The following is a 25,461-nucleotide window of genomic DNA, read 5'->3' as shown; positions in this document are numbered from 1 at the left end:
TCTCATTTACAATAATTCAGTCTGTTTGGTTGAGGATGTATGCTGCTTTAGAAGATTTTTCCCAAGTTAATAATGCTGAGCATGCTATATAGCCATGTCAACACCTTGTACTCTTACACTGAATGCACTCCATTGACTCTTCAGTGCAATGGGTTTCAGAGACAACATAATGTGGGCTCACAGTGGATTTAATGTCCATTGCAAAACCCCATGGAAAGTCTGTGGCAAAGTACAAGTGGAAACATAGAAAACCTACAGCACAATATGGGCCCTTCGGCCCACAAAGCTGTGCCAAACATGTCCTTACCTTAGAAATTACCTAGGGTTACCCATAGCCCTCTATTTAATAAATGTTTACTGCTAATGGAAAAGTTGGCTAACATGAACCACGGCTCATTAGTTACAGGGAGAAGGCCGGGAACTGGGGTTGAGGAGGAGATAGATAAAAAGAATCAGCCGTGATTGAATGGTGGAGCAGAATTGATGGGCCAGATGGCCTAATTCTGCTCCCATGTGTTATGATATTACAGTTATTCAGTTAGTCCATGTAACTAATTTATAAATTTATTATTTTATAAGTGACTTCATATGACATATTCTAAAACATCTTTTGCAAAATGAATGAGTATAAATATGTATTTTTCACGTTTTATTTCCATAGAGTTAATTGCATGGTAAATTACTTAATTGGTCATGATAATGAAATATGTTCAAAATCTACCTATGTATTACATGTCAAGTTATCCTTTTGGACATTTTGGGGCAAGTATTCTATTCAGTTCAAAGGAACTCAAAGGTCAATGATTATTTTTATTATCTGAAATAGCAATGTGGTGAATATTATGTTTGATGCGATTTCCATCTGTTCTCCAAAGGTGTCTGAAGATACTGGAATTCGAATGAGATCATACTCCCTTTCCTCACCTAAAGTGTCACAAAGCAAATCGAGATTCATAAGGGATTTTAGTTTGAGTGATTCCACAAATGAAGGTTAGTGCTAGTAAAAATCTGAGTAATATATCAAAATATTGAAATATATTTTGGCATAAATAGGGATTAACTATTCAGTGATTGCTGATATTTTCCATTACAAGTGTTTCTTTAATGGAATAACAAAGCTTCATTCACTATTGCTCAATCACTCAAAACCGAGTTTCTTTTGTTATCTGGCTAATTCATGGCATTAAAATACAATACTTTTAATAGCTTGTTTTCTGAACACACTACTAACATATTGCTAGCAGTTTTGGCTTAACAGTGCCTGTGGTATAATGTGGCTGGGTATCAGACAACTACACCATTGGAGTATCAACCAGATTTGTCAGGAGATAAGACCCAGAGGATTGATAACTAGTGATATGCTAGCTTTGCGTTTTATTAAATGGAAGATCATTTATCTCCTTTTTAACTTAGATAGTTTAAAGGGGCGGAGAAATAGGAAACTGGCATCTGTGTATTGTGCAACTTCCAGTATCCTCTTGTCAGCTAATAGAAGGTATTAGACCCACATTATGTGGGAGCATGTTACCTTCCCCCTTAGAATCTTGCATGGGCAAGAGGCCAGTGAAACTCCAAAGTTAAGTACTATTATTGATGCCAAATGATTTTGTAGTGAGAAGTAACATAACTTACACTGTTTTAGATTATCTACTTATTGTATTGAAGATGGTTGAAATTCTGTTGTTACCAAGTAGTAAATGTTCTGTTTGCCTCCACTGGTATTGTGATCCATCTGTATATCTGTGGATGGGGGTTAATGTATGAGGAGTATTTGATGGCTCTCGGCCTGTACTCATTATAATTTAAAAGAATGAGTGGGGATCTCATTGAAACCCATCAAATATTGAAAGGCGTAGACAGTGTGGACATAAAGAGGGTATTTTCTATAGTGGTGGAGTCTAGTCTCAGAATACAAGGATGTCCCTTTAGAAAAGAGATGAGGAGGAATTTCTTTACCCAAAGGATGAATCTGTGAAATTCATTACTACAGATGGCTGTGGAGGCTAAGCCTTTGAGTATATTAAAGCAGAGGTTGATAGGTTCTTTATTAGTATGGGTGTCAAATGCTACAGGGAGGAGGCGGGAGAATAGGGTTGAGAAGGATAATAAATCAGCCATGAAGGAATGGCGGACCAGATTTGATGTGCTGAATGGGTTAATTCTGCTCCTATGTCTTATGGTTTCAGAGTCAGGAATGCCACTGATTTAAAGGTTTAAAATGAATATGTTAAGTCATTTAATAAGCAGTTGATAAAACAATATTGGAATCTAGGAGCTTCAAAGCACAGGAACCAATCTAATTTCATCTGTGCTCTCTTCACTGCTCCTTTACAATTCTTATCAGTTATTCGTTATTGATAGCTGGTATATTGTGTATCCAGGAAATTAGGCAGGTCATGAATGAACATTCAAATAGATTTTATTTGTTCATTGTGATGAGTCTGTCCCTGCTCTGTAGATGGTGTTCACAGCAGTGGACGATCCCTTCTTCAGGCGCTCTCCCTGTCTAAATCAGTCTCTCTGCTCCACCACAGTAGTAAGTACCACTTGCATTTAGATAATGCTGTCACACTTCTGCACAGAACTCTGCTGGCTACATTTTTCCATCTTTGTTCTTTGTTTCTGAATGGGCTGCTTTAATTTTAATCAATGCTGCTTAAATTGGAATGAAACATTAAGAGAAGTGTGGCTTTAAATTTTCCCTTTGTCATGTTGTCTTTCCTTATAGTTTGATGCTTTATTTAACTTGATTATCCATTGTAAACCGGCTTCAACATTTGGAGAACCATATAAGTGACAATTGAGATCTCTTGTTTATTACTCAGTAGTGGTTAGAATAAATTCAAATGAAATGTTGTCCTGTAGCTTACATAATTCACAGAGTTTACCAGTTATGTGACAAACACAACATGAGTAACTTGAGTAAGACTGTGCAGCCCAATTGAGTTCATGTCCCAAGGAAAAATAATAAAAGTTGGCCTTATTCTTCTCCCTGTCACATTGCCAATTAAGATCTGGAACTTCATCTCTGTTCTTTTTCCCAGAAATCCTTGCCAAAAGTTCATTGTTCTTTATGTGAACCATCCTTACCTTTTCTTTCTCTGATTTGAACATATGGACAAATTTGGCCTACCTTGAATTACAGCTGTGAACTAACTTTATTACCTGATATTTTCAAAGGTTTGGTAAGATCCCTCTGTAATGTCCTCTTTAAGGCTACAGAAACCTAATTTCTCTCATCTCTATGATGTAGCCTGCAGACTGGGAATTATCTTTGTGACATATTGTTCACTGCATGCAGAATTCGGATGTTTTCCCTTGTGTCTTGTAATGAAAGCTAAATGCGTTCTTCCCAGAGAAATACCGATATAGGAGCATGAATGCCTGGCCACTAATTGACAACGTAAGGAGAATAATTGATTCAATGTTTCTGTTTGTGTAACATATCGAGTTCCATTTAATAATCTTGCATGTGTTTCCAAATCATATTTCAACAATATCCATTTTAAAAGAAGTATATCAGGCATCTTGTCTTTAATATTTTTGGTGTTATATTGACTAAAGCGGCTTTTTGTTTTGTGGTAATTGCTTTTGATGCCATTGGTGAAAGCTTGCTACTCCTTTGCTGTTGACTAATGCAGTGTTGTTTATTGGGTCTTTGTGATGTTCATGCCAAGCCATATGATGGCAAAGCACACCAGCCCATCATGTGGTGTTATAATACTGGATTTAGACTTGATATCTCCTCCACTAAATGATTGTTTTCAATCCTGAATTTAGATAGCTGATCAGCAGAAACAAAAACTCAGTTTTAACTTGCACTGCTTTCAGAAAAAGGAATGGAGCGGAGGTTCATCTGGCAGTTAAAATAATACTCCAAGTAGGCTACTTTGTCCCAATATCAGCTTTCTCCTTTCCTACTCATAGGTGGACCGGGGATACATCATTGCTCCCACCTCCCCTGTCATAACCTGCCACCCCTCACACCTTGCACTCATTTGCCATTAAATAAATTTGTTTGTCGTGAACCAGAAGGGGTTTCTTTACAGTGTGCTTCTCTTCTGGACTTCAGGAGGGAGGAGCCTTGGGCTACTGCTGCACAAGGTTTGCATCCCACCACCCTCCCCTCTCCTAAGTATTGTAAGTTCAGCAACCCCTCCTATCCTTGACTGCAATAAATATCTTAGATTTTCTCTGAGCTCCCACAACATTCCTCTGGCAGCCTTCTAACCACAGACCACAAGGGACAATTTGCAAGGGTCTTCTGGCAGCAAGTATAAAATATACTGCTGTACGAGAGCTCTCTCTGGGCACTAAGATGCTGCAGCCAGTGGAGTGCTGCCTTGCAACACCAGAGAACTAGCTCAAATCCTGACTTTAGGGGCTCTCTGCCCATGCTCCCCGTGACTACCTCAGCTCTGAACTACCCACCCCCCTGTCCTTCTTATCCCAACGATCTATAGATTAATTGGCCTCTAGATTGCCCTAATGTGCAAGTGAGTGGTAGAATCTGGGAGGAGTTGAAAAGAGTGTGGAGAGAATTAAAAAATGGAATTAATATTGGGTGACTATGAATGGGTGGTTGATGGTCAGCAAGGACTTGGTGGGCCCACAAGGCAGTTCTTTGCTCTTTGCTCTATGTCTAAAACTCCATAAGCCCTAGCTGTCCGGTCAGTGTGGTTGGTTGTCAGGCATTACTGCATAGATTTATTTAATTGAAAGCTACCCGTTCTTATTGGTATGCTTCCATTATTATGGCCGTCCATTTCTTAGATTTTTCCTCTCACCATCTTTTGCCACGTGTTACTGATGACTCGCCTCCCTTCACAGAGAGAGGGAAAATGAGAGGGGTAACTAATGATTAAATATTACAGAAAATCCTGATGACATATCTGTAGCAGGAGTAGACTATTCTGCTTGGTGCAACTACTCAGAGATGAAAAATAAGCAATCAAAATTCTACAGATTAATAAAGTTAAATACATTGAGCTGCTTGGTCTCAAGGAAGAATCCTAAAAAGAATGCGCTAGCAGTAAACCACAATTACATCTGGTAGTTGTGGGTAAAATTTCAGTCATTTTAGCCTAACCACAACATCAGCTTGATATTTCAAAATCTGCAATTTTGGCATATGCCTCACAACCTTCCTATAGTCATTTTGTATTGCAGTCAGTGTTTATGTACTAGGGATCAGTTTTGCTCTTCAGGCCTATTAAATGTTGAAAAATTGCAGCAGCACTTCTTATGAGAATTGCAAATAATATGGTCTGCATTAATCTATCAATGGTGGAAATGAATTGGTGATTACTTCATAAATCTGCTAGGGATGTAGTTAGAAATGTCCTAAATTTATGACAACACTGCCGTGTGGGCTTAAAAAGCACTTTTTCTCTGTTTCAGGTAAGTACGGTTCAGTAAGACTGATTAGATTGAAGACTTCTTAACTGTAAAGATACTTGGTGCTATAGATTTAAGTTTTCCATTTCATCTCATAGGCTAATTTTGCACCAATTTATAAAAATAAGTCAGATTGGCCAAGAATGGCTTTTTGCAGGAAATAGTGCTGCAGTAATGGTTCTGGATGGACTGAAATGTCACTTTGGACAGAATACAGGAGATTTGACATAAATGTGAATGCATGCTAAAGCATTTTTATGCTAAACTTGGAAAACATAAAATATTTTTAAAATATACCATCTTTATCAAGCATACAATCTTTGAAATTCACATGAAGAGATTGGATAACTGATAAATTTGAGGACATGTAATCAAATATTAATTTTCAGATTTCAAATGTTATATGTAGTTTCTTTTGAAGGAAGCTAATTTTAATAAAACTGGCCAAGTGAAAGCAAGCTTAATCTTCTTCTGTAAACATTTCTATATTGCTTTGTTTCAGAACAGCGAAACTTCAGTCTACCTGAGCACCCGAAAGAGAAAAGGTACAGTGAAGAACAGAACTCTTATCAGTTAAGCTGTGACACTTGACTTTAGCTAGGCATTTACAAAGCAATGGCTAAGACAATTCATAATCTACCTCCAGAGGTTTAGATTATAGTAATTACCAGATTTTACAACATGAAAAACACCTGTCTCTGGAGAAGTCCATGTTACATTTTACACCAACTTTGTTAATTTTGGTTCTGTGTAGACTTTAAGTTTATTTAAACCGGTAAAGCCATCGCAGGAAAGGTCAATGTTTATTGACCAACTCCAGTTGACCTTGTATATTCTTGAGAGCATGTTGACTTATGTAATTCACTTGCATGCATAATACAGTAAGTGTATATGTGTGTGAATGTGCCTCTCCCTCATTGCTTTCGGCTTTTCATTTCTACATACCCAATCCCCCTTTGTTTTGCCTTCTGCCCTAGATATTTTCCCTCTCCAGTTGAGGTTGTGCCCGGACAGTGCTGAATTCATTCTTTTGCAATTTGCCCTTTTTCGCTCTTGAATGTTGTGACAACGTTTGCCTTATATCAGCTCCTATGTGGCTCTTGTAGTTAGTTCATTAAGCTGCCTTTGCTCCTTTTCTGTATCTTTCTCCTGACACTAATGATCTAGATTGCCACTGTCCACTCAAACAGGAGCTCTTGTTCTAATTATTGTAACTCCAAGTAGGACAAATCAAGGAAGGAAATCCACCGGCTGTATGCCCAAGAAGCATGGCATATTTTTATGTTGATAACTGCTAAGTGTTGGACTGGACCCCAGTTATTATGCATGTGCCTATGCAACTCTGCTAAGATTTTTAGTGCATCTCACTCAGGAGGGAGGATTGGTTATTGTGTAAATCCTTGAACTTACTGATTCCATGTTTGGTTGATTTGCTGATCTCTATGCTAATGTTCAAGTGCCCACGCTGCTCTGTCAAGAACTACTCTTTGGTTGTTACTCATTGATGGTGGCTGGGTCTGTTATTTTGTATTTCTTTCCTCATTGAAAATGACACTTTGCAGAAGGACCCGAAGCATTCTTACAGAAGTCATTAATTTCCTACAGACTTCTTGAAAGCAAAGTGTGAAAGGGTCATTCAGTCCATAAAGTCTGCTCCTTCTGCCTAATGTTCAGAGATACATCTAAACTAAGTTAATTCCTTGAGGGACTTTGCGGCCTGTGTCCTAACCAAAGCTGATCATTTATTATCTGTGTGCTCACTGACTTAGTCTGGTGCCCCAGAATTGTAACTCCCATATTTTCTAATCCTTCTTTGACCTTGCTTCTCTGCAGCTCTATAATCTCCTGCAGTCCAGTGAAATCTCTGGTGTTCCTCCAATCCTGACTTCTTACACATCTTTTTTTGTTCTTTGACCCACTGTTAACAATTATGCCTTCAGCTGCCAACATTCCAACCTCTGCAGTTCCTTCCCAAAATCTCGTAGCCTCCTTTAAAACTCCTTCTGTGACAAGCTGTTGATCGTAGGCTGTGATATTAGTATCATCTTATTTTCTGAAGATGTCCTGACTAGCCACCTTGTGCTACTTCATTACATTAGAGACACTGAGTGACTGTAAACAATATTGTAGTTTTAATATTAACAGTTTTCCAGGTTTCATTGTGATTTCCTGTAATGTAGGTTTTAAAAAAATCAGGTGAAATGGGAATCTTTCTTATCAAAAGTCAAAGTAAATTAGAGTGTCCAGAGTCCAAAAAAATCAAGGTTTAATTGTATATCTTGGACAAAACAATTCTGGGGAAACAAAATTAAAAGTCACTTTCAGTTAAGCCATGTTGATTTAAAATGGGGAAAACAGTAGCATCCGTACATAGGAAAATCAAGATTGATGATTCCAGGCTTTTAGATTCTAACCCAGCTTTTAAGATGCATCTGCTGAAGTTGGACTGCAATAAAAACCATTAATCATATCGAAACATGCAGTGAGAAGGCTGCTAAACAAAATGGCTGCAATGAGGCATGCACTTTAAACTGATGAGAGTTTGGTGGTCTCAGGTGTACAGTAAGTAAATAGTATGGTTGACCACACCTTTTGCAAAAAATGTTTTTTGAATGACCAATGATTACATTTTAATGCTATTCACTACACTTTCAGTAAGGCACGCCTTTTTCAAAATTCTCTTTATACTGTGCATAATTTATACATTTTCATGTTAAATGCTGTCATTCAGTCATGGGGAGTTGCAGGATTAGAAGAAAAGCTATTAGGTGAGTCCCTATAAATTCTCTCTATCATCTTCCCTATGAGACTGTCATCTATTCTTTCATATCTGTTCCACTGTTTGAGTTTACATTTTCTATGGAAAGATTTTTGTTTTAGATGTTTACCAGAAAAACAAGGCAATAAAATCTATACTGTCTTCATCGCTGCTCCGATTCCTGCATCTGTAATCTTGATTCTAATGTTTCTGGAGTAATGCTCAAATACCTTGAATGAGATTTTAGTTTGGCTGATTTTACCATTGTTCATGGATTCCTTTCTACAGTATGAAGTTAGAACTGTACAAAATAAGTTGGATGTGGTTAACCCATTATTTGTTGAGCATGCTCATTTTCACCCCGAGATGCTTTATTTAACTGTCTAGATTTCATAAAAGGTAGTTAGTTTTCATTCTAGCTAATTCATGCTATGTTGTTGGTTTCAGTAAACTATCCATCATTACTCTCTCATGTGATGTATCCTGAGGCCTTGAATTCCATTTGTATATGTTCATACTTATTTCTCTTCCTTGCTTTCATTATCCTGCACCCATTTCATAGTAAATATATATATTCTTCATTTTTCACTTTCCCTGTCCATCTCGATCTCTTACTTGACTTATTTACTGTCTGATTGCTTTTAAATCCATATCCAAATTTGAACTTAGTTGGAAGCTTAGGTAGACTTGTTTCTTGCAACAGCAATAGTCATTCTTAACTAGTGCTCCTGACTGTCAATACAGCTTGCAAAGCCATATATCTTGATGCACTTTTCTTTGCCATATAGAATGGAAGCTACCAGTGGTATGAACTGATTGAACAAAATTACCAATTTTTATGCTTTATGTATTTCTAATGATTTTCTTGAATCAATTTTCACCAATCTCAGACACTGGCCTTTAGCATCTATCTTAGCTACCTAATGGATTAGTTGCTTGTTTAGCTTGGGCTATCTATCAATTGCCAGATCATAACTTTTGTTTGCACATTTTACTGCACACATGCAGTTATTATAGCAGCATATAACCATTTGAAAATATAGCTACAAAAAGCCTTGTCATTATTAAACATCATTTTGTTATTCAGAATAATGAGTGCCTTCAATGGGTCACTTAGTATTTTGTTTAATTATTTTAAAATTAAGTTATTCAACCAACTTGATCACTTAGTAAGCAAATTACACAAAAATGGAAATTTGCTTTGAAAACAAGAGGAATTTTTCCTCAGTGTTGGAAAATATAATTTGGTTACAGATGGTCTGTGGTGATAACAAACAAGATGTTTGTAATGACAAAACCGAATTTAATATTCTGGAATTCTGTTGATTATATTTCTTATTACAGAAAAAAATCAGGAATTTGTCATTTTCTGTAGGGAACTTAGTTTTCGCAAGCGGGCACAGTCAGCTGATGAGGAAGGCTGTTCGGAGCTAGCAGACTCGCTGCAGCATCTGACATTATCGGAGTTTCTTAAAGAGTATGTTTCAGTCCTCTAATAATCTGTGTCAATGTGAAGTAATGTCCATCTGTTTTAATCTGATTACTAAACACTTCTAACCTTTCTCAAACTATGGAAACATTCCCTCTGGGACCATTTAGATGTTGGAACCGATTTTCTATTGACTAACTTCTTGATAGGTCCAGCATTTTGATGATCAAAGATAGAATTTGTATTCCTTATTGTAGCCAGTGGAGAGAATTCCACACATAATTAAAACACAGAACAGTACAGCATAGGAATGGGCCCATGATATTTGCGCATGATCAAACATGATACCAAATTAATCTAAATCTCTTCAGCCTGCACATTGTCCATACTCTTCCATTCCCTGCATACTCCTGTATTTAACTAAGTCTTAAATTGTATCTACTTCCATCACTACCCCTGGAAGAATGTTCTAGGCATCTCCACTCACAGTGTTTTAAAGAAAACTTGCCTCACGCATCCCTTTAATCCCTTTATATTCTGATTCTTAGTGTTTCTACCCTGGGCAAAAAAGTTCTGACCATCTACCCCTATATAACCGCCTATCAAGTTTTGTCACAGTTTCAGAGCAAACCACACAAGTTTGTCCAATCTCTCATTACAACTAATACCCTCTAATCCAGGCAGGTCCTTCACCCTTCACCATCTTCACCCTTTCCACGTCCTGTAGAAGAGCAACCCAGAACAGGATTATTATATGAATTGCTGCAATGATGCGAGTATGTTCAATTGCTAAAAAAACCCCCAGAAAAACTCTGGTCTGCCATTGTTTGGAGAAGTCATGTCGGACTAAAAGTGTTTGTCAGCCAACTGTTCAAAATGGGGTGTTTCAAAACTCAGCTAACTTTCTTTATTTAAGGGAGATTTATGCAAAATTGCTTTATGTATTTATCTGGGTAGTAAATATTAAAAGCAAATGCTCCCATCATTAAAATCTAATTATTTGTGGGTAATACCTTATAGTTTTTATTGACACAAGTACTAGTTGCTAAATCATCAGCCATTGATAAATAGTTTTGAACTATTGACTTCACATGAATAGTCACTTTGAAGGCTTCACTATAACAATCAGACTGCTACTTACAAAATAATAGGTTAATATGTAAATATTGTGTAAAATATAAAAGGTAACTATTAAAAACTCTTTAATTTTCTCCTTACAAGTACGAAAATAGTTTTATTCTTAATCATGTAAGGACCCTGTTGTTAAAATTGTGTGGCTTATTCTCTGATAAATGGCCAACCAGAGGGAAAGGAAAGTTCCAAGAAGCAGGAACGTGTACAGAAATTATGCAACCCAGGCAATACACTGTTATAGGTATGGGCACACTACTTCACTACATGCATAGTCCTGCTCGTCAATGTTTCCTCATCAATGTGCACCCTGTGATTGTCAGTGGCGAGGAGATATTATCACCAATCCTCACAGACTGTGGTCTTCCAGTTAGGATGTCAAGGATCCTATTGCAGAGGGAGGTAGAGAGGCCCATGTTCTGTAACTTATCAATCAGGAATGTGGGAACGATGGTATTAAATGCTGAGCTATAGTCGATGAACAGCATCCTGACATTAGTGTTTGTATTGTCCAGGTGGTCTAAGGCCATGTGAAGAGCCAATAAGATTGCATCTGCCATTGACCTATTGTGGCAGTAGGCAAATTGCAGTGGGTCCAGGTCCTTGCTGAGTCAGAAGTTCATCACTGCATTTCATCACTGTGGATGAATCTCGCCAGCACCACCTTGGAAGACAAATGAAAAAGCCCTATTTTAGACACTTTCATATTCAACATGGCATCTACTATTTCATGCTGTTGTTCTTCCTTGAACTAGAAATCTATAACTAACTCCACTATTTTATATTATGAAGTACTAAATTTTCCTCTCCACTTGTTCTGTGTCATTGTCTTGTAGCAGAAGCAGGCTGTTTTAGGAATTCTGTGGATCAAAACTGGGATTAAGTGTCTCCTCACTAATGATTCCTCATGTCCCCATGACCTAGAGATTTAGAGAAGGTCTTCTGAAAGCAGGGGGACTTCTTATCCCTCATATTGACCACCATGATTTTACAAGGGACATTTTTCATCTGTCCTCAAGAAGGCGTAGTGTTGGTTTAACAAAGCTAGGATATTTGTGAACCAAAAACATGTTTTATTTTGTATAGAATATATAATGTATAGAGATATAGAGAACAGGAGGAATGGGCTATCCTGACCCTCCTGTGCACCAACTTTACTGTATAGTCTTTGTATCCATCTCTATACTACAATATATTCCTGCTCACTATCTTCCCATACCCCCAATACCATTTTGCGTCCAGAAATCTGCCTGCTGCCTTAATAAATATATTGAGTAACTTGTCCTGGATAGCCTTCATCATCCTCTGAGTGAAGTAGTTCCAAATATCATGCCCTTTAATCCGAGACTGTGTGCCCTCATTCTAGATGCCTCAGCAATGGCAAATGGTCTGTCTAGTCTTGTCAAAATTTTGTTAGTTTCAATGAAATCCTCTCTGATCCTTCAAACCTAGTCTACCTAACCTTTCCTGGCCCAGTGGTTTTGGTCTCCTTACTTAAAAATGGATTAAATGCAGGAATCAATCTGCTGAATGCTCTTGTTACATTTGGTGTTTGGTAAGAATATTATTTCTTGGGTAAGGAGACAAAAACTACACATAATGCACTGAGCATGATCTCGACAAGGCCCTATACCTTGTATGTGGCATGTGTGGATGGCTACATGCTTTCAAGGCCATCTGCAGTGAAAACACCATAGATCTATTCCACTGAGAGCTAAAAGCAGCAGTCAGAACCACTGGAGGGAATATTTGAAAATATCTACAACCACCTCTCTGTCTTTGACATGAGTGTCCTTGAGTCCATTCCACAGCAACCTATTCAAGGCAGCTTTGCTGCCATCCCTGACAGGCAAAAAGTCAAATGTCCATTTTGACTGAAAGATTACAAGTATTTGGGAGCAGACTGTATGGCCACAAAAGTCATAAACTTTGACCATGATGAGCTTCAGTTACAAATGCATGAACTTATTTCATCTAGAAAGAAAAGTATGTTCCTGGAGGCTCAGAGATGCTGTAATTGTCACTATCTTAAAGGAGGAGACCAGTCGAACGATGGTAACAATGCATTCGCTGTGTTCCCATAGTTACCTCCTTTAGGCTGAAAATCGTCAGGCCTTGGGGTTTTCATTTATCAGCCCCAGTAATTTCACCAACATTATTTTCTCACCATGTTCCTTCTGTTTGTGAAACTCATAAAATTATTAGTTCCCTAATGTTTTTTGTTGAGTTACTTGTCATCTTCTGTGAAGATAGAACCAAGGTGTTTATATAATTGCTGCATCATTTCCTGTCCCCGTTATGAATTCCCATGTTTCCGACAATAATTGTCTTCAGTAATCATTTTCTTTAAACATATTAGCAGGAACATTTACAATTCACTTTCATGCCCCTTCCAACGTTATTCCCATCCTCTTAAAGTTTTCTTATCAATTTCTTGACCTTTTTTTCTGGAGTTTAATTTGCAACCACTCCTCAGCTTTGCTGTATTGACAATCTTACATGAATCTTCTGTGGATTAAATACCTTCCTTAGCTTCTTTTAGTAAGTCTTGGTTACGTTACTACCCTTTTGTATTTTATGATAGATAGGAATTTTTAACTGTTATAGTATCTATATGTAAAAGCTTATTATTGTTTATCCATTGCCTTTGCCTTTAATGAAATGCCCTGATCTAAAATGACCAGCTCACTCCTCCTACCTTGATAGTTTCCTTTATTTGGATTTAGAAGCCCAGATTCAGATTGAATGTCTTCTCATTGTTTTCACTTTTCATTGTATTGAGTCATATTTCAGCTGTCTGAAAGTTTGGTTTGGCCACGTTTGGAGTATTGTGTGCAATTCTGATCACTGCATTACAGGAAGGATGTGAGGATGGACGGGGTGCAGAAGAGTTTCACCAGGATGTTACCTGGTTAAGAGAGTTTTACCTATAAGGAGTGGTTATCGTACTGGAATTGTTTTCTCTAGAGCACTGGAGTCAGAGGAGCAACCTGAAAAAAGTGTATAAAATTATGAGAGGCATAGAAGGGGTAGATGGTCTTTTTCCCAGAATGGAAATGCCAGACATTGGAGAGAATGGGCTTGAGGTGAGGTAGCCTTCTCCACCATAAAAAACAGCTGCTAATTTAGTGTCATCTGCAAACTTACTGGTCAACTTGTGCATTCACATCCAAATCATTTAGATTCAAGATTCAAAAACTTTATTGTCATTCTAACCGTACATCAGCTCTGCAGGGCAGAATGAGACAGCGTTTCCCAGGAGCAGTGCAATCATAAGATAACAAACGCAACACTAAATAATAAACACAACAATAAATACATAAATAACAAATAACAAAGGTCCCAACTTAGGCACCAAACTCCTTTCATCCACCTTGTTACAGATGCTTTGAGCATTTACATGCAGCACCTTGGATTTATTTCAACTTATTTCAACCTCTTAATCATTTTATTTTGCACAATGAACCTGTTTGTCTTGTTGCCATTTCTTTTTGCCCGGGTCCTGTCTGTCAAAGGGCAGTGCATTGGTTTTGCAGCTGACTCACAACCACAGTGACTCAGGTTCAGTGCTAACCTCCAGTGCAGCCTAGTTGGAGCTGGTACATTCTCCCTGTAGCAATGCAGGCTTCTCACAGGCACTTTCTTTTCTTCATTTCCCCCTGCATACTAAACATGAGCTAGTTGTAAGCTTAACTGGCTGTTGTAAATTACTCCCAGTGCAGATGCCTGATGGGAGAATCGGGCAGAGTGTTTGGGGATGAAGGGGAAGGTGTTAATCAGCATGTGTAACAGAATATGTCAGAGGAAGTCAGTGAGGGAATGGGATTGCTCTGAGTGCTGGCAGAGTTTGAATGGGCTGAATGGTCTTAGTCATAGAACACTATAGCACAGAAACTGGGCCTTCAACCCCTTTAGTCTGTGCCAAACAATTATTCACCCTAGTAACTATTATTCTGTCATCTGCTGTGTCGTAAGGAATTATGAAAATGCACACTTACTAACATGTACTGTCCATTCCAAACATGTTCTTTTCCAGATGACTTTTCTGCTCTGCTTCCTAGTTCCTTCCTTACATTCTAGATTTTCTTAAATTGTAACCCCCAATGCCACAATGCACACTCATTTAGCTGAAATGCTGGTCCAAGAATGGTTCAGGGCCAGTAAATACTAATAACAAAACTTCCCCGTGGCATCCGTACAACCAGGGATTCAACACTCTGGTACATTAACCTGGTGCTAACGTGTTCATGGTTTAGGCAATGATCCAGAAATTATTACCTTTGTGATTCTGCTTTTTCATTTTCTTTCTGTCGGTAGAACTTCTTCGTTAATCTTCATTGTGTCATTGTTATCTCCGTGTACCATCAAGCTTAGATACCTGTGTGAGTTGGATCTAATTCTTCCCATTCTGTTCAAATCGCGCCTAAGGTGACATTCCTGAGTATTATAAATAGCCTTAAGGCCTCTTTCTTAATTGCAGGTGACTGTGTCTATCCCCGAACTGGATAGAACCTCCTTCCTTTAATCTCACCACACTTGAATGGCATCTTGTACCATGATTCAGAGGACAGTTTGTTCATTCCCCACGCAGTCTCCACGTTTACCTGCAGGGCTTGCAAAAACCTCAGATCAATTGGACAAGTACAAGGGCCCAGGCCTCCGTAGGGCTCTCATTAGGTTCCTGAACTTGGCTTGCTGGCAGTCCTGTTCCTGACTGTGTGTCTACTCCAAAGCATTTAATCTAAGGGGAGTGACTACCCCCTGAAACACATGGCACATGTAATATTTTGCCTCCCTGATGCATTGCCGGATTACTCCTGATGCAGTGTTTTGACCCAAACTGTTAACAGTTCACTTCCGCCCACAGATGCTGTTCAGTCTGTTGTGTTCCTCCAGCAGATTGTTTGTTGCTCCAGATTCCAGCATCTGCGGTATTTTGTGTCTTTATTCAAACAATGTGGCCTGCTCAATGGATCTGACCAAGTATATTTACAACTTAAGCCTAACTCTGTGAATATTTATTTGGCAGAGAATATTGGTCTGGGAGTAGGAACTGATGCTAATGTACTTATCCTTAAATACATTTGGAGGATTTTATAGAGATGGTGGGGATGATTTTTTTTCCCCAGTGCCTTGAGGTGCTCTGCTGTGAATCAGTACCACCAAGAATTTTGTGCCAGGTTTAAAATCTTGATCAGTGACCATTAATTTCGAAGATTAGCTCCCACTTGCAGGAGGTTTATTGACAGTGAGGTGCATGCAGCTTTGTGACAGAAAAGATTGTGAATAGGGTAAGGGAACTGAAACATTAACTTGTTGATAGCTGCAAGCGATGCCTTATGTATGTTAATTGTCTTGCTGCTTTACCATGCCAATGATTACATAAATCAGAGATAAGAATGGTAAATTTATTGCATACATCAGGATCATATTTGATAGATTCATGTCCAGCTTATTGATACTTTAAAAAATGTCAGAGAGCAGCAGTTTCTAAAATCAAAGTGCTGAGAAAGTATATTTTTTCTGGTGTTGCAGGTACTTTTAAAATTTAGAATTTGTTAATGCATTAAGAAGCATGAGATGCTGTTTTATCTGCTTGGCCACACAACATTCGGTTATCACCTTTAGATTGAGCTGCATGGTTCTATAATGCAAATTAAGCATTAATATATCAACACAAGTCTTACAGAACATATGCCTTACAGAATGAGAACCTTGGTACAGAGTTACAAATTAATCAGCAAACATGAGGAGATCTGCAGATGCTGGAAATTCAAGCAACACACACAAAATGCTGGTGAAACACAGCAGGCCAGGCAGCATCTATAGGGAGAAGCACTGTCAACATTTTGGGCTGAGACCCTTCATCAGGAGTCCTGATGAAGGGTCTTGGCCCGAAACGTCGACAGCGCTTCTCCCTACAGATGCTGCCTGGCCTGCTGCGTTGCACAAATTAATCAGGGCCTTTTGGGACATCCCCTGCCTGCCTAACTCCTGCCTAACTTTCCTTAGTTGTTCAAAGATAAATTTTGTAAGTTTGCTATACTACAGGTAATTATGTTTCATCCATCTTCTCAAACTGAGCATGCTAAACCTATTTGAGTTAAAATTGTAAGTCATTTGCAGTAGTTCTTCGCATTCTGTTATGTTCTTGCACCTCCATGCTATTGGTAACTAATTATGACTTTTATCATGAAGAATCCCGAATGTATTTTTCTAAAGTACATTATAAATGGGTCTGATAAGATTTTGGAAAATTAATTTGTGACAGAGTTTTTCTTTCCCATGTACTCTCAATAGTTATTTCTTGCACTCCCTTAACTTGTTTGCTGTTGTGTAATGAAATGAATGTCTTTAGCTATTCACCTCTTTTAGCCTTTATTTATGACTGAGCCTAAACAGCAACTGTTGGATAACTTTTCAATTATCAAGACTATGCACAAACTATCTGTTCACACACAATGACCACTCAGCATAATCCCATTGTGATTGCAGGACAGGAGCACTGAGGTCAGCTATATAAACTAAGTCTCCATTGCTTACCTGGCTACATTGGGTTAGAATGTATAAATCAGGGATGAAATCATGGTCTTTGTAGTTCAGCAGTGAACAAGTCAACTTACTAAGCCTTTGAAAGTGGTTTGTTTCATTTTGCTTTGTAAAGAATCAAGCCGTAAGTCAAATTTTGAAATTCTGTTCAGTCAAAAGAACTTGGCCTAATACTACTTTCCTACAGAATTGAAGAAGAAGTGTGGGACAAATATATTATTCCTTCAAAAGCAGAGACTGAGAAATATAAAGTGAGCCGTACATTCAGTTTCCTCAAGAACAGGATGACAAGCACCCGAAACAAGGGCAAGGTAAATAATAGTTATTCATTTTATTGAATTGTTAATTGTCTCCCCGTTACAACCAGTGTCATGTGGTATGGTAATATTACATCTTTATATGCCTGATCAGACGTGGTCTTGGTTCATTTAGGTCGATGGATACTCGGAACGTAACTTGATACTGAATCTATGTATTACCTAGATTTAATCAAGTTATTTTAAATATTTCAAATTGATCAGTTAATATCAATTAAAAACACTATAGCAATAACTAGCTTCATCTTCCACAGTACTTGATCTGTCAAACATCAGTAATACTGCTGAGGCAGTTGTTTAAGAGTGCCTGGATTTTTGGATTTTCTGTTCAATTTCTTTTGGTTTTGAATAATTTTCATAACACAAAAATCCTAACCTTTCCCATGTTGTGGGCTTTTTATGTGCATAATTTTCTGTTTGTGTTGATACCCGCGGTCTAGAGAAACAGACCGCCCTTGAATATTTTGTGCCTGCAGTCAGTTCAGTAGTATTGACTAGCCTTATACGCAAGGCACAGAATAGTTGGCATTATGTACTAGCATATCCGAGGGTCCAGCATGATCACAGAATCACAAATATGTTGGCCACTTATTTTTCCTATTGATCCGTCCACTGCATTCTGATGTTGACCCATAGAACAAGGTACCCTAATCAATGGGTGTTGAGGGCAAAACTGATTTGCTTCATAATAACCCCTGACCACTCGCACCATGAAGGGCAATAGCAGCCTGAATGTAGGAACATATTCCTAATTTGGACATATGTCACCTTCCCCTCATTTAGCTGGGTCTGTACACTGGAACTTCCTACCCAATGACTCTGTGGGATTAGCTTCACCAGAACTGCTGTGATTTAAGAAAGCAAGTCCATGCCAACTTCTCAAGGGCCGTTAAAGATGAGCAATAAATCCTGGTGTTTGCAGTAGCTCCCAAATCCAAAAGTTTTAATAAAAACTCGACTCTTCCCAATGGACTGTGATAAGCATAGGAGCAGGTCATTGACAGTAAGTTTATTTAGTATGGTAACAGCACCTGCAGGTCCAATGAGCCTGCACCACCCAATTACACCCATGTGACCAATTAACTTACTAACCCTTACGTCTTTGGACTGTGGGAGGAAACGGAAGCACCTGCAGGAAACCCACATGATCACAGGAAGAACGTACAAACTCCTTACAGACAGCGGCAAAATTGACCCTCTCCACCGGCACTGCAATAGCATTATACTAATCGCTATGCTACAGTTCTGTCTGCAAACTAATAACCAATAAGTTTATTCTTCCAACTGTATTTTTGTGACTTAATTGATTTAATGTCATATCTTTGTGTCCAGTGAATGGGAAACAATGGGGAAATTAACATAGCTCAATCAATTGACTTAGGCTACGTCCACACTAGACCGGGTAATTTTGAAAACGCTGGTTTCGCGTAAGAACGACAGGCGTCCACACTAGGCATTCTTAAAAATACCTCTGTCCACATTGAAATGGATATTTGGGCGAATCTCCTCCTACTGTGCATGCGCAGGACACACAGAAAACAAGGGAAGAGGAAACGAAAGACTTGGTTACAGACTAGAAAAACTTAAAAGAAAATTGCCAGATGAAAGACTTGGTGCACGTTTGTCCAGAAACATTTCCTACAGCCATAGTCTCTTCACCGATGTAAGGGACGACAGCTACAACTAAATGCAATAAGGCTTGCTACTGGGCAAAAGTGAAATTTGCTGTTACCTCATTTGTTTGCCTTTACTTTTGCCATGTTTTTGTGAATTATTTTGCTGTATTTAATAAAACGAGTTACTGGCAAAAATTAACAATTGCATCTATTGAATGTTTGCACAAACAATACATTAATAAAGCACCTTGTTAAATGTATAAAACATATCTTCATCAATGTTATCTTGTATTTCCACACAACGTTACATTAGGCTGTTACACATCTATTGTCAGATATTGTTGTGGTGTTGGAGGTTGTGTTCAGGAAAACAATGAAATGCCCCGCTGCCGCCAACATTTGTTCCGGAACGTCATGACAACAGTTTTGAAAATAGCTGGTTACCCCGTACACACTACGCCGGGTATTAGGCATTTTCCGATTTATTCACTCTGGAGAGCGTTTCTGAAAATTTCCATTTTCAGGGGAGGAAAACGCCATTTCAGTGTGGACAGAGGGTCAAAACGAAGAGAAAAAGCTTCAGTTACGGATTTATCCGGTCTAGTGTGGACGTAGCCTTTCAGTAAAGGTTAGGTGACTATTCTTTAAAGCATTAGAATACAAACTGTTCACACTTCAGGCTGAAAGAACTGAATGCACCTTATCTGCTTTGTACACAGACAGATGCAGTGTGGAGTGAGACTTTTGGGAAGAACAGGCAGATAACAGGGCAAATTTGCAGTCAGTGGGATGGGATGAAGGGCAACAAAGGGACAGAATCGAGAAAAGTGACGAATACAGGAGTGATGGTGTTATAGTTGAATAAATGCAGTATGCAGAATAAGGTAGATAATTTTGTAGCACCGTTAGAGATGGCAGATGAACTGAATAAGTAGTTTGCGTCAGTATTCACTGTGGAAGACACTAGCAGTATGTCAGAAGTTTGAGTGCCAGTGGCAGAAGTGAGTACAGTTGCTGTTACGAGGGAGAAAGTGCTTGGGAAGCTGAAAGGTCTGAAGGTAGATAAGTCACCTGGGCCAGATGGACTACATCCCAGGGCTCCGAAAGATGTTTGAAATGCTGAAGAGACTGTGGGGGCATTAGTAATTATCTTTCAGGAATTATTAGATTCTGGCATGGTTCTGCAGGTCTGGAAAATATCACTCCACTCTTCAAGAAGGGTGAGAGTCAGAAAAGGATCAGTTAGCCTGACTTCAGTGGTCAGGAAGATCTTGGAATCCACTTAAGGATGCGGCTTCAGGGTACCTGGAGGCACATGATAAAATAGGCCAAAGTCAGCATGGCTTCCTTAAAGGAAAGGCTTGCCTGACAAATCTGTTGGAATTCCATGAGGAGGATAGACTAAGGAGAATCAATGGATGTTGTGTACTTGGATTTTCAGACGGCCTTTGATAAGGTGTCACATATGAGGCTGCTTAACAAGGTAAGAGCCCATGATATTAAAGGAGAGAATGGATAGAGGATTGGCTGATTGGCAGGAGACAAAGAGTGGGAATAAATGGAGTCTTTTCTGACTGGCTGCTGATGACTAGTGACGTTCCACATTGTTCAGTGTTGGGACCGCTTCTTTTTACATTCTATATCAATGATTTAGATGACAAAATTGATGGCTTTGTGGCCAAGTTTGTGGATAAGAAGAAGAAAGGTGGAGGGGTTGGTAGTGTTGAGAAATCAGCAGGGCTGCAGGACTTAGACAGGTTAGAAGAATGGGTAAAGAACTGGCAGATGGAATACAGTGTATGGTCATGCACTTTGGTGGAAGGAATGAAAGGAGCTATTTTCTAAACAGCGAGAATATTCAAAAATCAGAGGTGCAAGAGGACTTGGGAGTCCTCATGCAGGATTCCCTAAGGGGTACCTTGCTGTCTGTGGTGAGGAAGCAAATGTAAAGTTGGCATGCATTTCGAGAGGACTAGAATTTAAAAGCAGGGATGTAATACTGAGGCTTTATAAGGCACTGGTGAGGCCTCACTTGGAGTATTGTGGGCAGTTTTGGGCCCCTCATCTAAGAAAGGATGTGCTGACATCAGGGGAGTTTCACGAGTATGATTCCGGGATTGAAAGGTTATTGCATGAGAAGTGTTTGATGGCTCTGGCCCCATACTCACTGGAAGAATGAGAGGTGATCTCATTGAAACTATCGAATGTTGAATGTCCAGATAGAGTGGATGTGGAGAGAGTGTTTCCTATAGTGGAGGATTCTAGGACAGGAGGATACAACCTCAGAATAGAGGGACGACAACATAGAACGGAGATGAAGAAAAAGTTCTTTAGTCAGAGGGTGGTGTTTCTGTTGTATGACTTGAGGTTCTCAATACCAGCTCAAAATTTCCTTTTCTGATTGGGAAAAAATTGAAAGGCAGGTGTGAGTGGGAATATTGCATTTCTTCAATGAAATTTTGAGCACATCTTTGAACCTTTATCTCTGTACACTTGGATGTTTCCTGCCACAGCAGTACTCAGAATTAAGTGCCTGTTTCAGCAGGGCATGCAAGTGACATGGTCAGCACACCATTATATGCTGAGAGTAACTAGGGCCTCAGTGCTGTGGATGGCATGGGATACCACACTGACATTCGTTTGCATATCCTTCCAGTGAAATTAGAGGATTTTGTGCAAAGTGCAGTGGTGGTATTTTTCCTGTGCCTTGGCTCACCCAGTGAGGTAGGTCAGGTCTCAGAAGTACCCAGCATGTCAGGGATCGCTGGTGCCTGATGGACCATGAGTTCACATCAGGTCTGAGGTTGTGACCTTTTTCTCAATCAAGGAAAGGCTCATTGGAAGCAACAGTTAATACTACAACCTGTTACCATGTTATCACTGAACTGAAATTTAAGTCTTCATGCTTAGTTGTTTTTTCATGCATATTCAAGCTCTTTGTGATTTAATTCCCATTTCCAACATTGATTTTAACAGGGAAAACATAAAGAGACGAAGGAAAAAGAGAAATGGAACAATACCCATCAATTTGTTTCAGGGGTTATTTCAGGGACAGTGCATTGCTTGGTTTGTGACAAGTTTGTTGGTGGAAAAGATGTTCTGCAGTGCTTCAGTGAGTAGCAATCATTTCATTTATGAGATGAATTTTATGTTCTGGTGTTCCTGAGACAGTTATGTGATTAATTTGTCACTATTCAACCATACAAAACTTTTTAATATTTACTCTGATATGGCCAATGCCAAGATATAAAATATAACCTGATGTAGTACTGGAAAATCTCAAAAATTCATATGCAGCATTTCTAATGATCGAGCAGGTGAAACTGTTCAGAATCCCATAGTCCCACTCAAGAAATGTCAACTCCTTCGATACAAAGATGAAAAAGAGAAATGGAAGCACTTTTCTAAGTTTATATTTTTAAAACGCTTCTGAGGAAGGTGATGAAGAAGTAGTGTGAAGAGGATTGTGGTTGTTCACTGGAGGGGTGGGAAGGGAACAAAGGTCTGCCTGTTCTTGCAGTCATCAACACAGGTGTGACTGACTAGCCTGAAAGTGGAGTATCTGTCCTAGTGCTGGCAACATTGGCCTGTGAGCAGATACTGACAGTGGATTTTGTGGTGACAGCGTTGCTGGTATTTCTCCCCTGCTTGAAGTACATGCTATGCCTCTAAAGCATACAGGGGACATCTTTGTGCTCATCACTGTCACTCAATAGAGTATAAATTTTGTGCTGGGTTTGTTGAACTTCATGCACTCGAACATGCATTTCCTATAATGCCCTAAGATTCTGCTGATACAGTGGAATCAGTGGTGAACTTCACCTTCAATATCTGGCGCAGCTCCTGAGGGATATAAGATGAGTCAATGTCAACATATTCCCCAAGCCAACATGTCCACCATTGATGTCTTAATTGCATTTAACTGTCTCCATCTTGCAGGATATGTCATTTGCATGTCCAACATCAAACTTCCCGAACTGTATTCTGAGCTCCATCATAGTAATAGATTATCAAGAGGACAGAAGAAATGCTTCAATGATGTTCCCAAAGCCTCCTTTGAAAAAGGATGCTGTCCCACTAGCTTGTATGTATTTGTGCACCCTTGGTGCTTAAGATGGAGTAGGAGTTTTAATAATGGCACTGAAAGCCTTGAGTCTTTTCATCTAGACCATGAATTAACCAGGATAAATTGTGGTTGCCCATTCTCTTAATATTGTTTATTCATCTGCCTCATCAAGCCCCTCTTGGACAACCAAAAAATAATATTTGAATTAATACAAAATTAGTGAAAGAAAAATAATGAAGAAAACAGGGTGTATTGCAAGTCTGTCAAGGAAAAACTAAGATAAAATTTTGTCATATTTGCTTTGACAAATACATTATGTGTTTTTAAGTCTCAACACATTTACAAATTTTTCTTTTTCATTATGTGCTTCCTTTTTCAGATTGTTCCATGAATGTTCATAAAAGTTGCAGAGATTCTGTCCCTGTGTGTGCCAAAACAAAGCATCAAGTAAGTGCCAACGACAATTTCAGAATAGATTTAGGCTTTTGAAGGAACTGGAGTGGGCCTTCTTAAGATTCATTCCTTTATGTTAGTAACTTTCAAGTTTTGACTTGGTGATGAAAAGTAAGTGGTGATTTATCCAATCATACGTCTTTTGTTAGGTTCTATCCTCATTATCCTAGGGCTCACTATTAAACAGAAAGTTAACTGGAGCAGTCAATAACTACTAGGCAGGTCAGAGGTCAGGTATGTTGCACTGAGTGAATATTTTCCTGATGATGTAAAACTCCTCACCACACTCACATCTGTAGGTGATGCAATAGTCATAACTTGCCTGGATGATTCTAGTTCTGGTCACATGAAGAGCTCAACACTGTCCAGGGTAAAATAGCCTAACTGAGTGACATCTAAAGAGATTTAATTGATAGGCATTCTATCCACAAGTTTAATTATTCACTTTCTCTGCCACTCTGTACCATGGCTGTAGTGTGCACCACTTCCAGAATGCAGTGCAGTCTTGCCCTGAATCATACCAACAACTCCTCTAGTAATCTCATCTGTCATGGAGGACAATGTTAGCATCAGGAGATTCTCTGCTAAGTCACAAAAAGTCCTGACTTTGAAATACACTCAGTGGCAACTTATTAGGTAACGGAGTGGAACCTGGTGTGGCCTTCTACTGCTGTGGCCCATTCACTTTAAAGCTTGACACATTGTGCATTAGAGATGCTGTTCTGCCGGCTCTGGAGGACCTGAGTTACAAGGAAAGATTGAATAGGTTAGAGCTGTGTTCTTTAGAACAGAGAAGATTGAGAGGCGATTTGATAGAGGTATACAAAATTATAAGGGGTATAGACAGGGTAAACACAGGCAGACTTTTTCCTCTGAAGCTGGGTGGAACTGCAACCAGAAGTTAGGGGTTAAGGGTCAAAAGTGAGAAGTTAAAGGGGAACGTGAAGGGAAACTCCTTTACTCAGAGGGTTGTGAGAGTGTGGAATGAGCTGCCAACACAAGTGGTGTGTGCAAGCTCAATTTCAACGTTTAAGAGAAATCTGGATGGGTACATGGATAGCAGAAGTACAGAGGGCTATGGTCCCAGTGCAGATTGATAGGAATGGGATGTTTAAATTATTTCAGCATGGGCAAGATGGGCCTGTTTTGGTGCTGTACTTCTCTCTGACTCTAAGGCACCACTGTTGTTCAGCATGGTTATTTGAGTTACTGTTGCCTTCTTGTCAGTCTGGCCACTCTTCTTTTGAGCTCCCTTATTGGTAAGGCATTTTCACCCACAGGACTGCCCCCAAATAGATTGTTTTCTTTTATTTTTGCATTTTGCACCATTCTCTGTAAACAACAAAGTACACTGCAGATGCTGTGGTCAAATCAACATGTACAACATGCTGGAGGAACTCAGCAGGCTGGGCAGCATCCATGAAAATGAACAGTCAACGTTTTGGGCCGAGACCCTTCGTCAGGACTGAAGAGGGAGGGGGCAGGGGCCCTATAAGGAAGTTGGGGGGAGGGTGGGAAGGAGAAGGCTGGTAGGTGCCAGGTGAAAACCCCGTAAAGGGAAAGATCAAAGGGTGGGGGAGGGAATAGGCCGGAAAGGTGAAGAAGGAATGTAAGGGGAAAGCACTATGGGTAGTAGAAGAAGGCAGAATCATGAGGGAGGTGATAGGCAGCTGGAAGAGGAGGCAGAGTGAAACTGGGATGGGGGAAGGGAGAGGGAGGGAATTACCGGAAATTGGAGAATTCGA

General features: G+C 39.2%; 1 protein-coding gene across 4 annotated transcripts in view; it reads left to right on the top strand.

Annotated features, from left to right (window-relative positions):
* The window catches only part of arhgef28a (Rho guanine nucleotide exchange factor (GEF) 28a), a 385,900-nt gene that overhangs the window by 227,961 nt on the left and 132,478 nt on the right, over positions 1–25,461 (top strand). For 2 of the 4 annotated variants that reach the window (XM_073048303.1, XM_073048302.1), the window contains exons 13-18: positions 876–990; positions 2,459–2,536; positions 5,900–5,942; positions 17,452–17,575; positions 22,174–22,309; positions 23,643–23,710. In XM_073048303.1, coding sequence (XP_072904404.1) covers positions 876–990; positions 2,459–2,536; positions 5,900–5,942; positions 17,452–17,575; positions 22,174–22,309; positions 23,643–23,710 — 564 coding nt within the window. The remainder of the gene's footprint in view (positions 1–875; positions 991–2,458; positions 2,537–5,899; positions 5,943–17,451; positions 17,576–22,173; positions 22,310–23,642; positions 23,711–25,461) is intronic. The other 2 variants (XM_073048304.1, XM_073048305.1) reach the window with 1 other exon arrangement.

Source organism: Hemitrygon akajei, chromosome 6 (assembly GCF_048418815.1).
Source record: "Hemitrygon akajei chromosome 6, sHemAka1.3, whole genome shotgun sequence".
Taxonomy (NCBI): Eukaryota; Metazoa; Chordata; class Chondrichthyes; order Myliobatiformes; family Dasyatidae; genus Hemitrygon; species Hemitrygon akajei.
The sequence above is the reverse complement of the archived record's forward strand: the minus strand, read 5'-3'. Positions and strand labels throughout refer to the sequence as shown.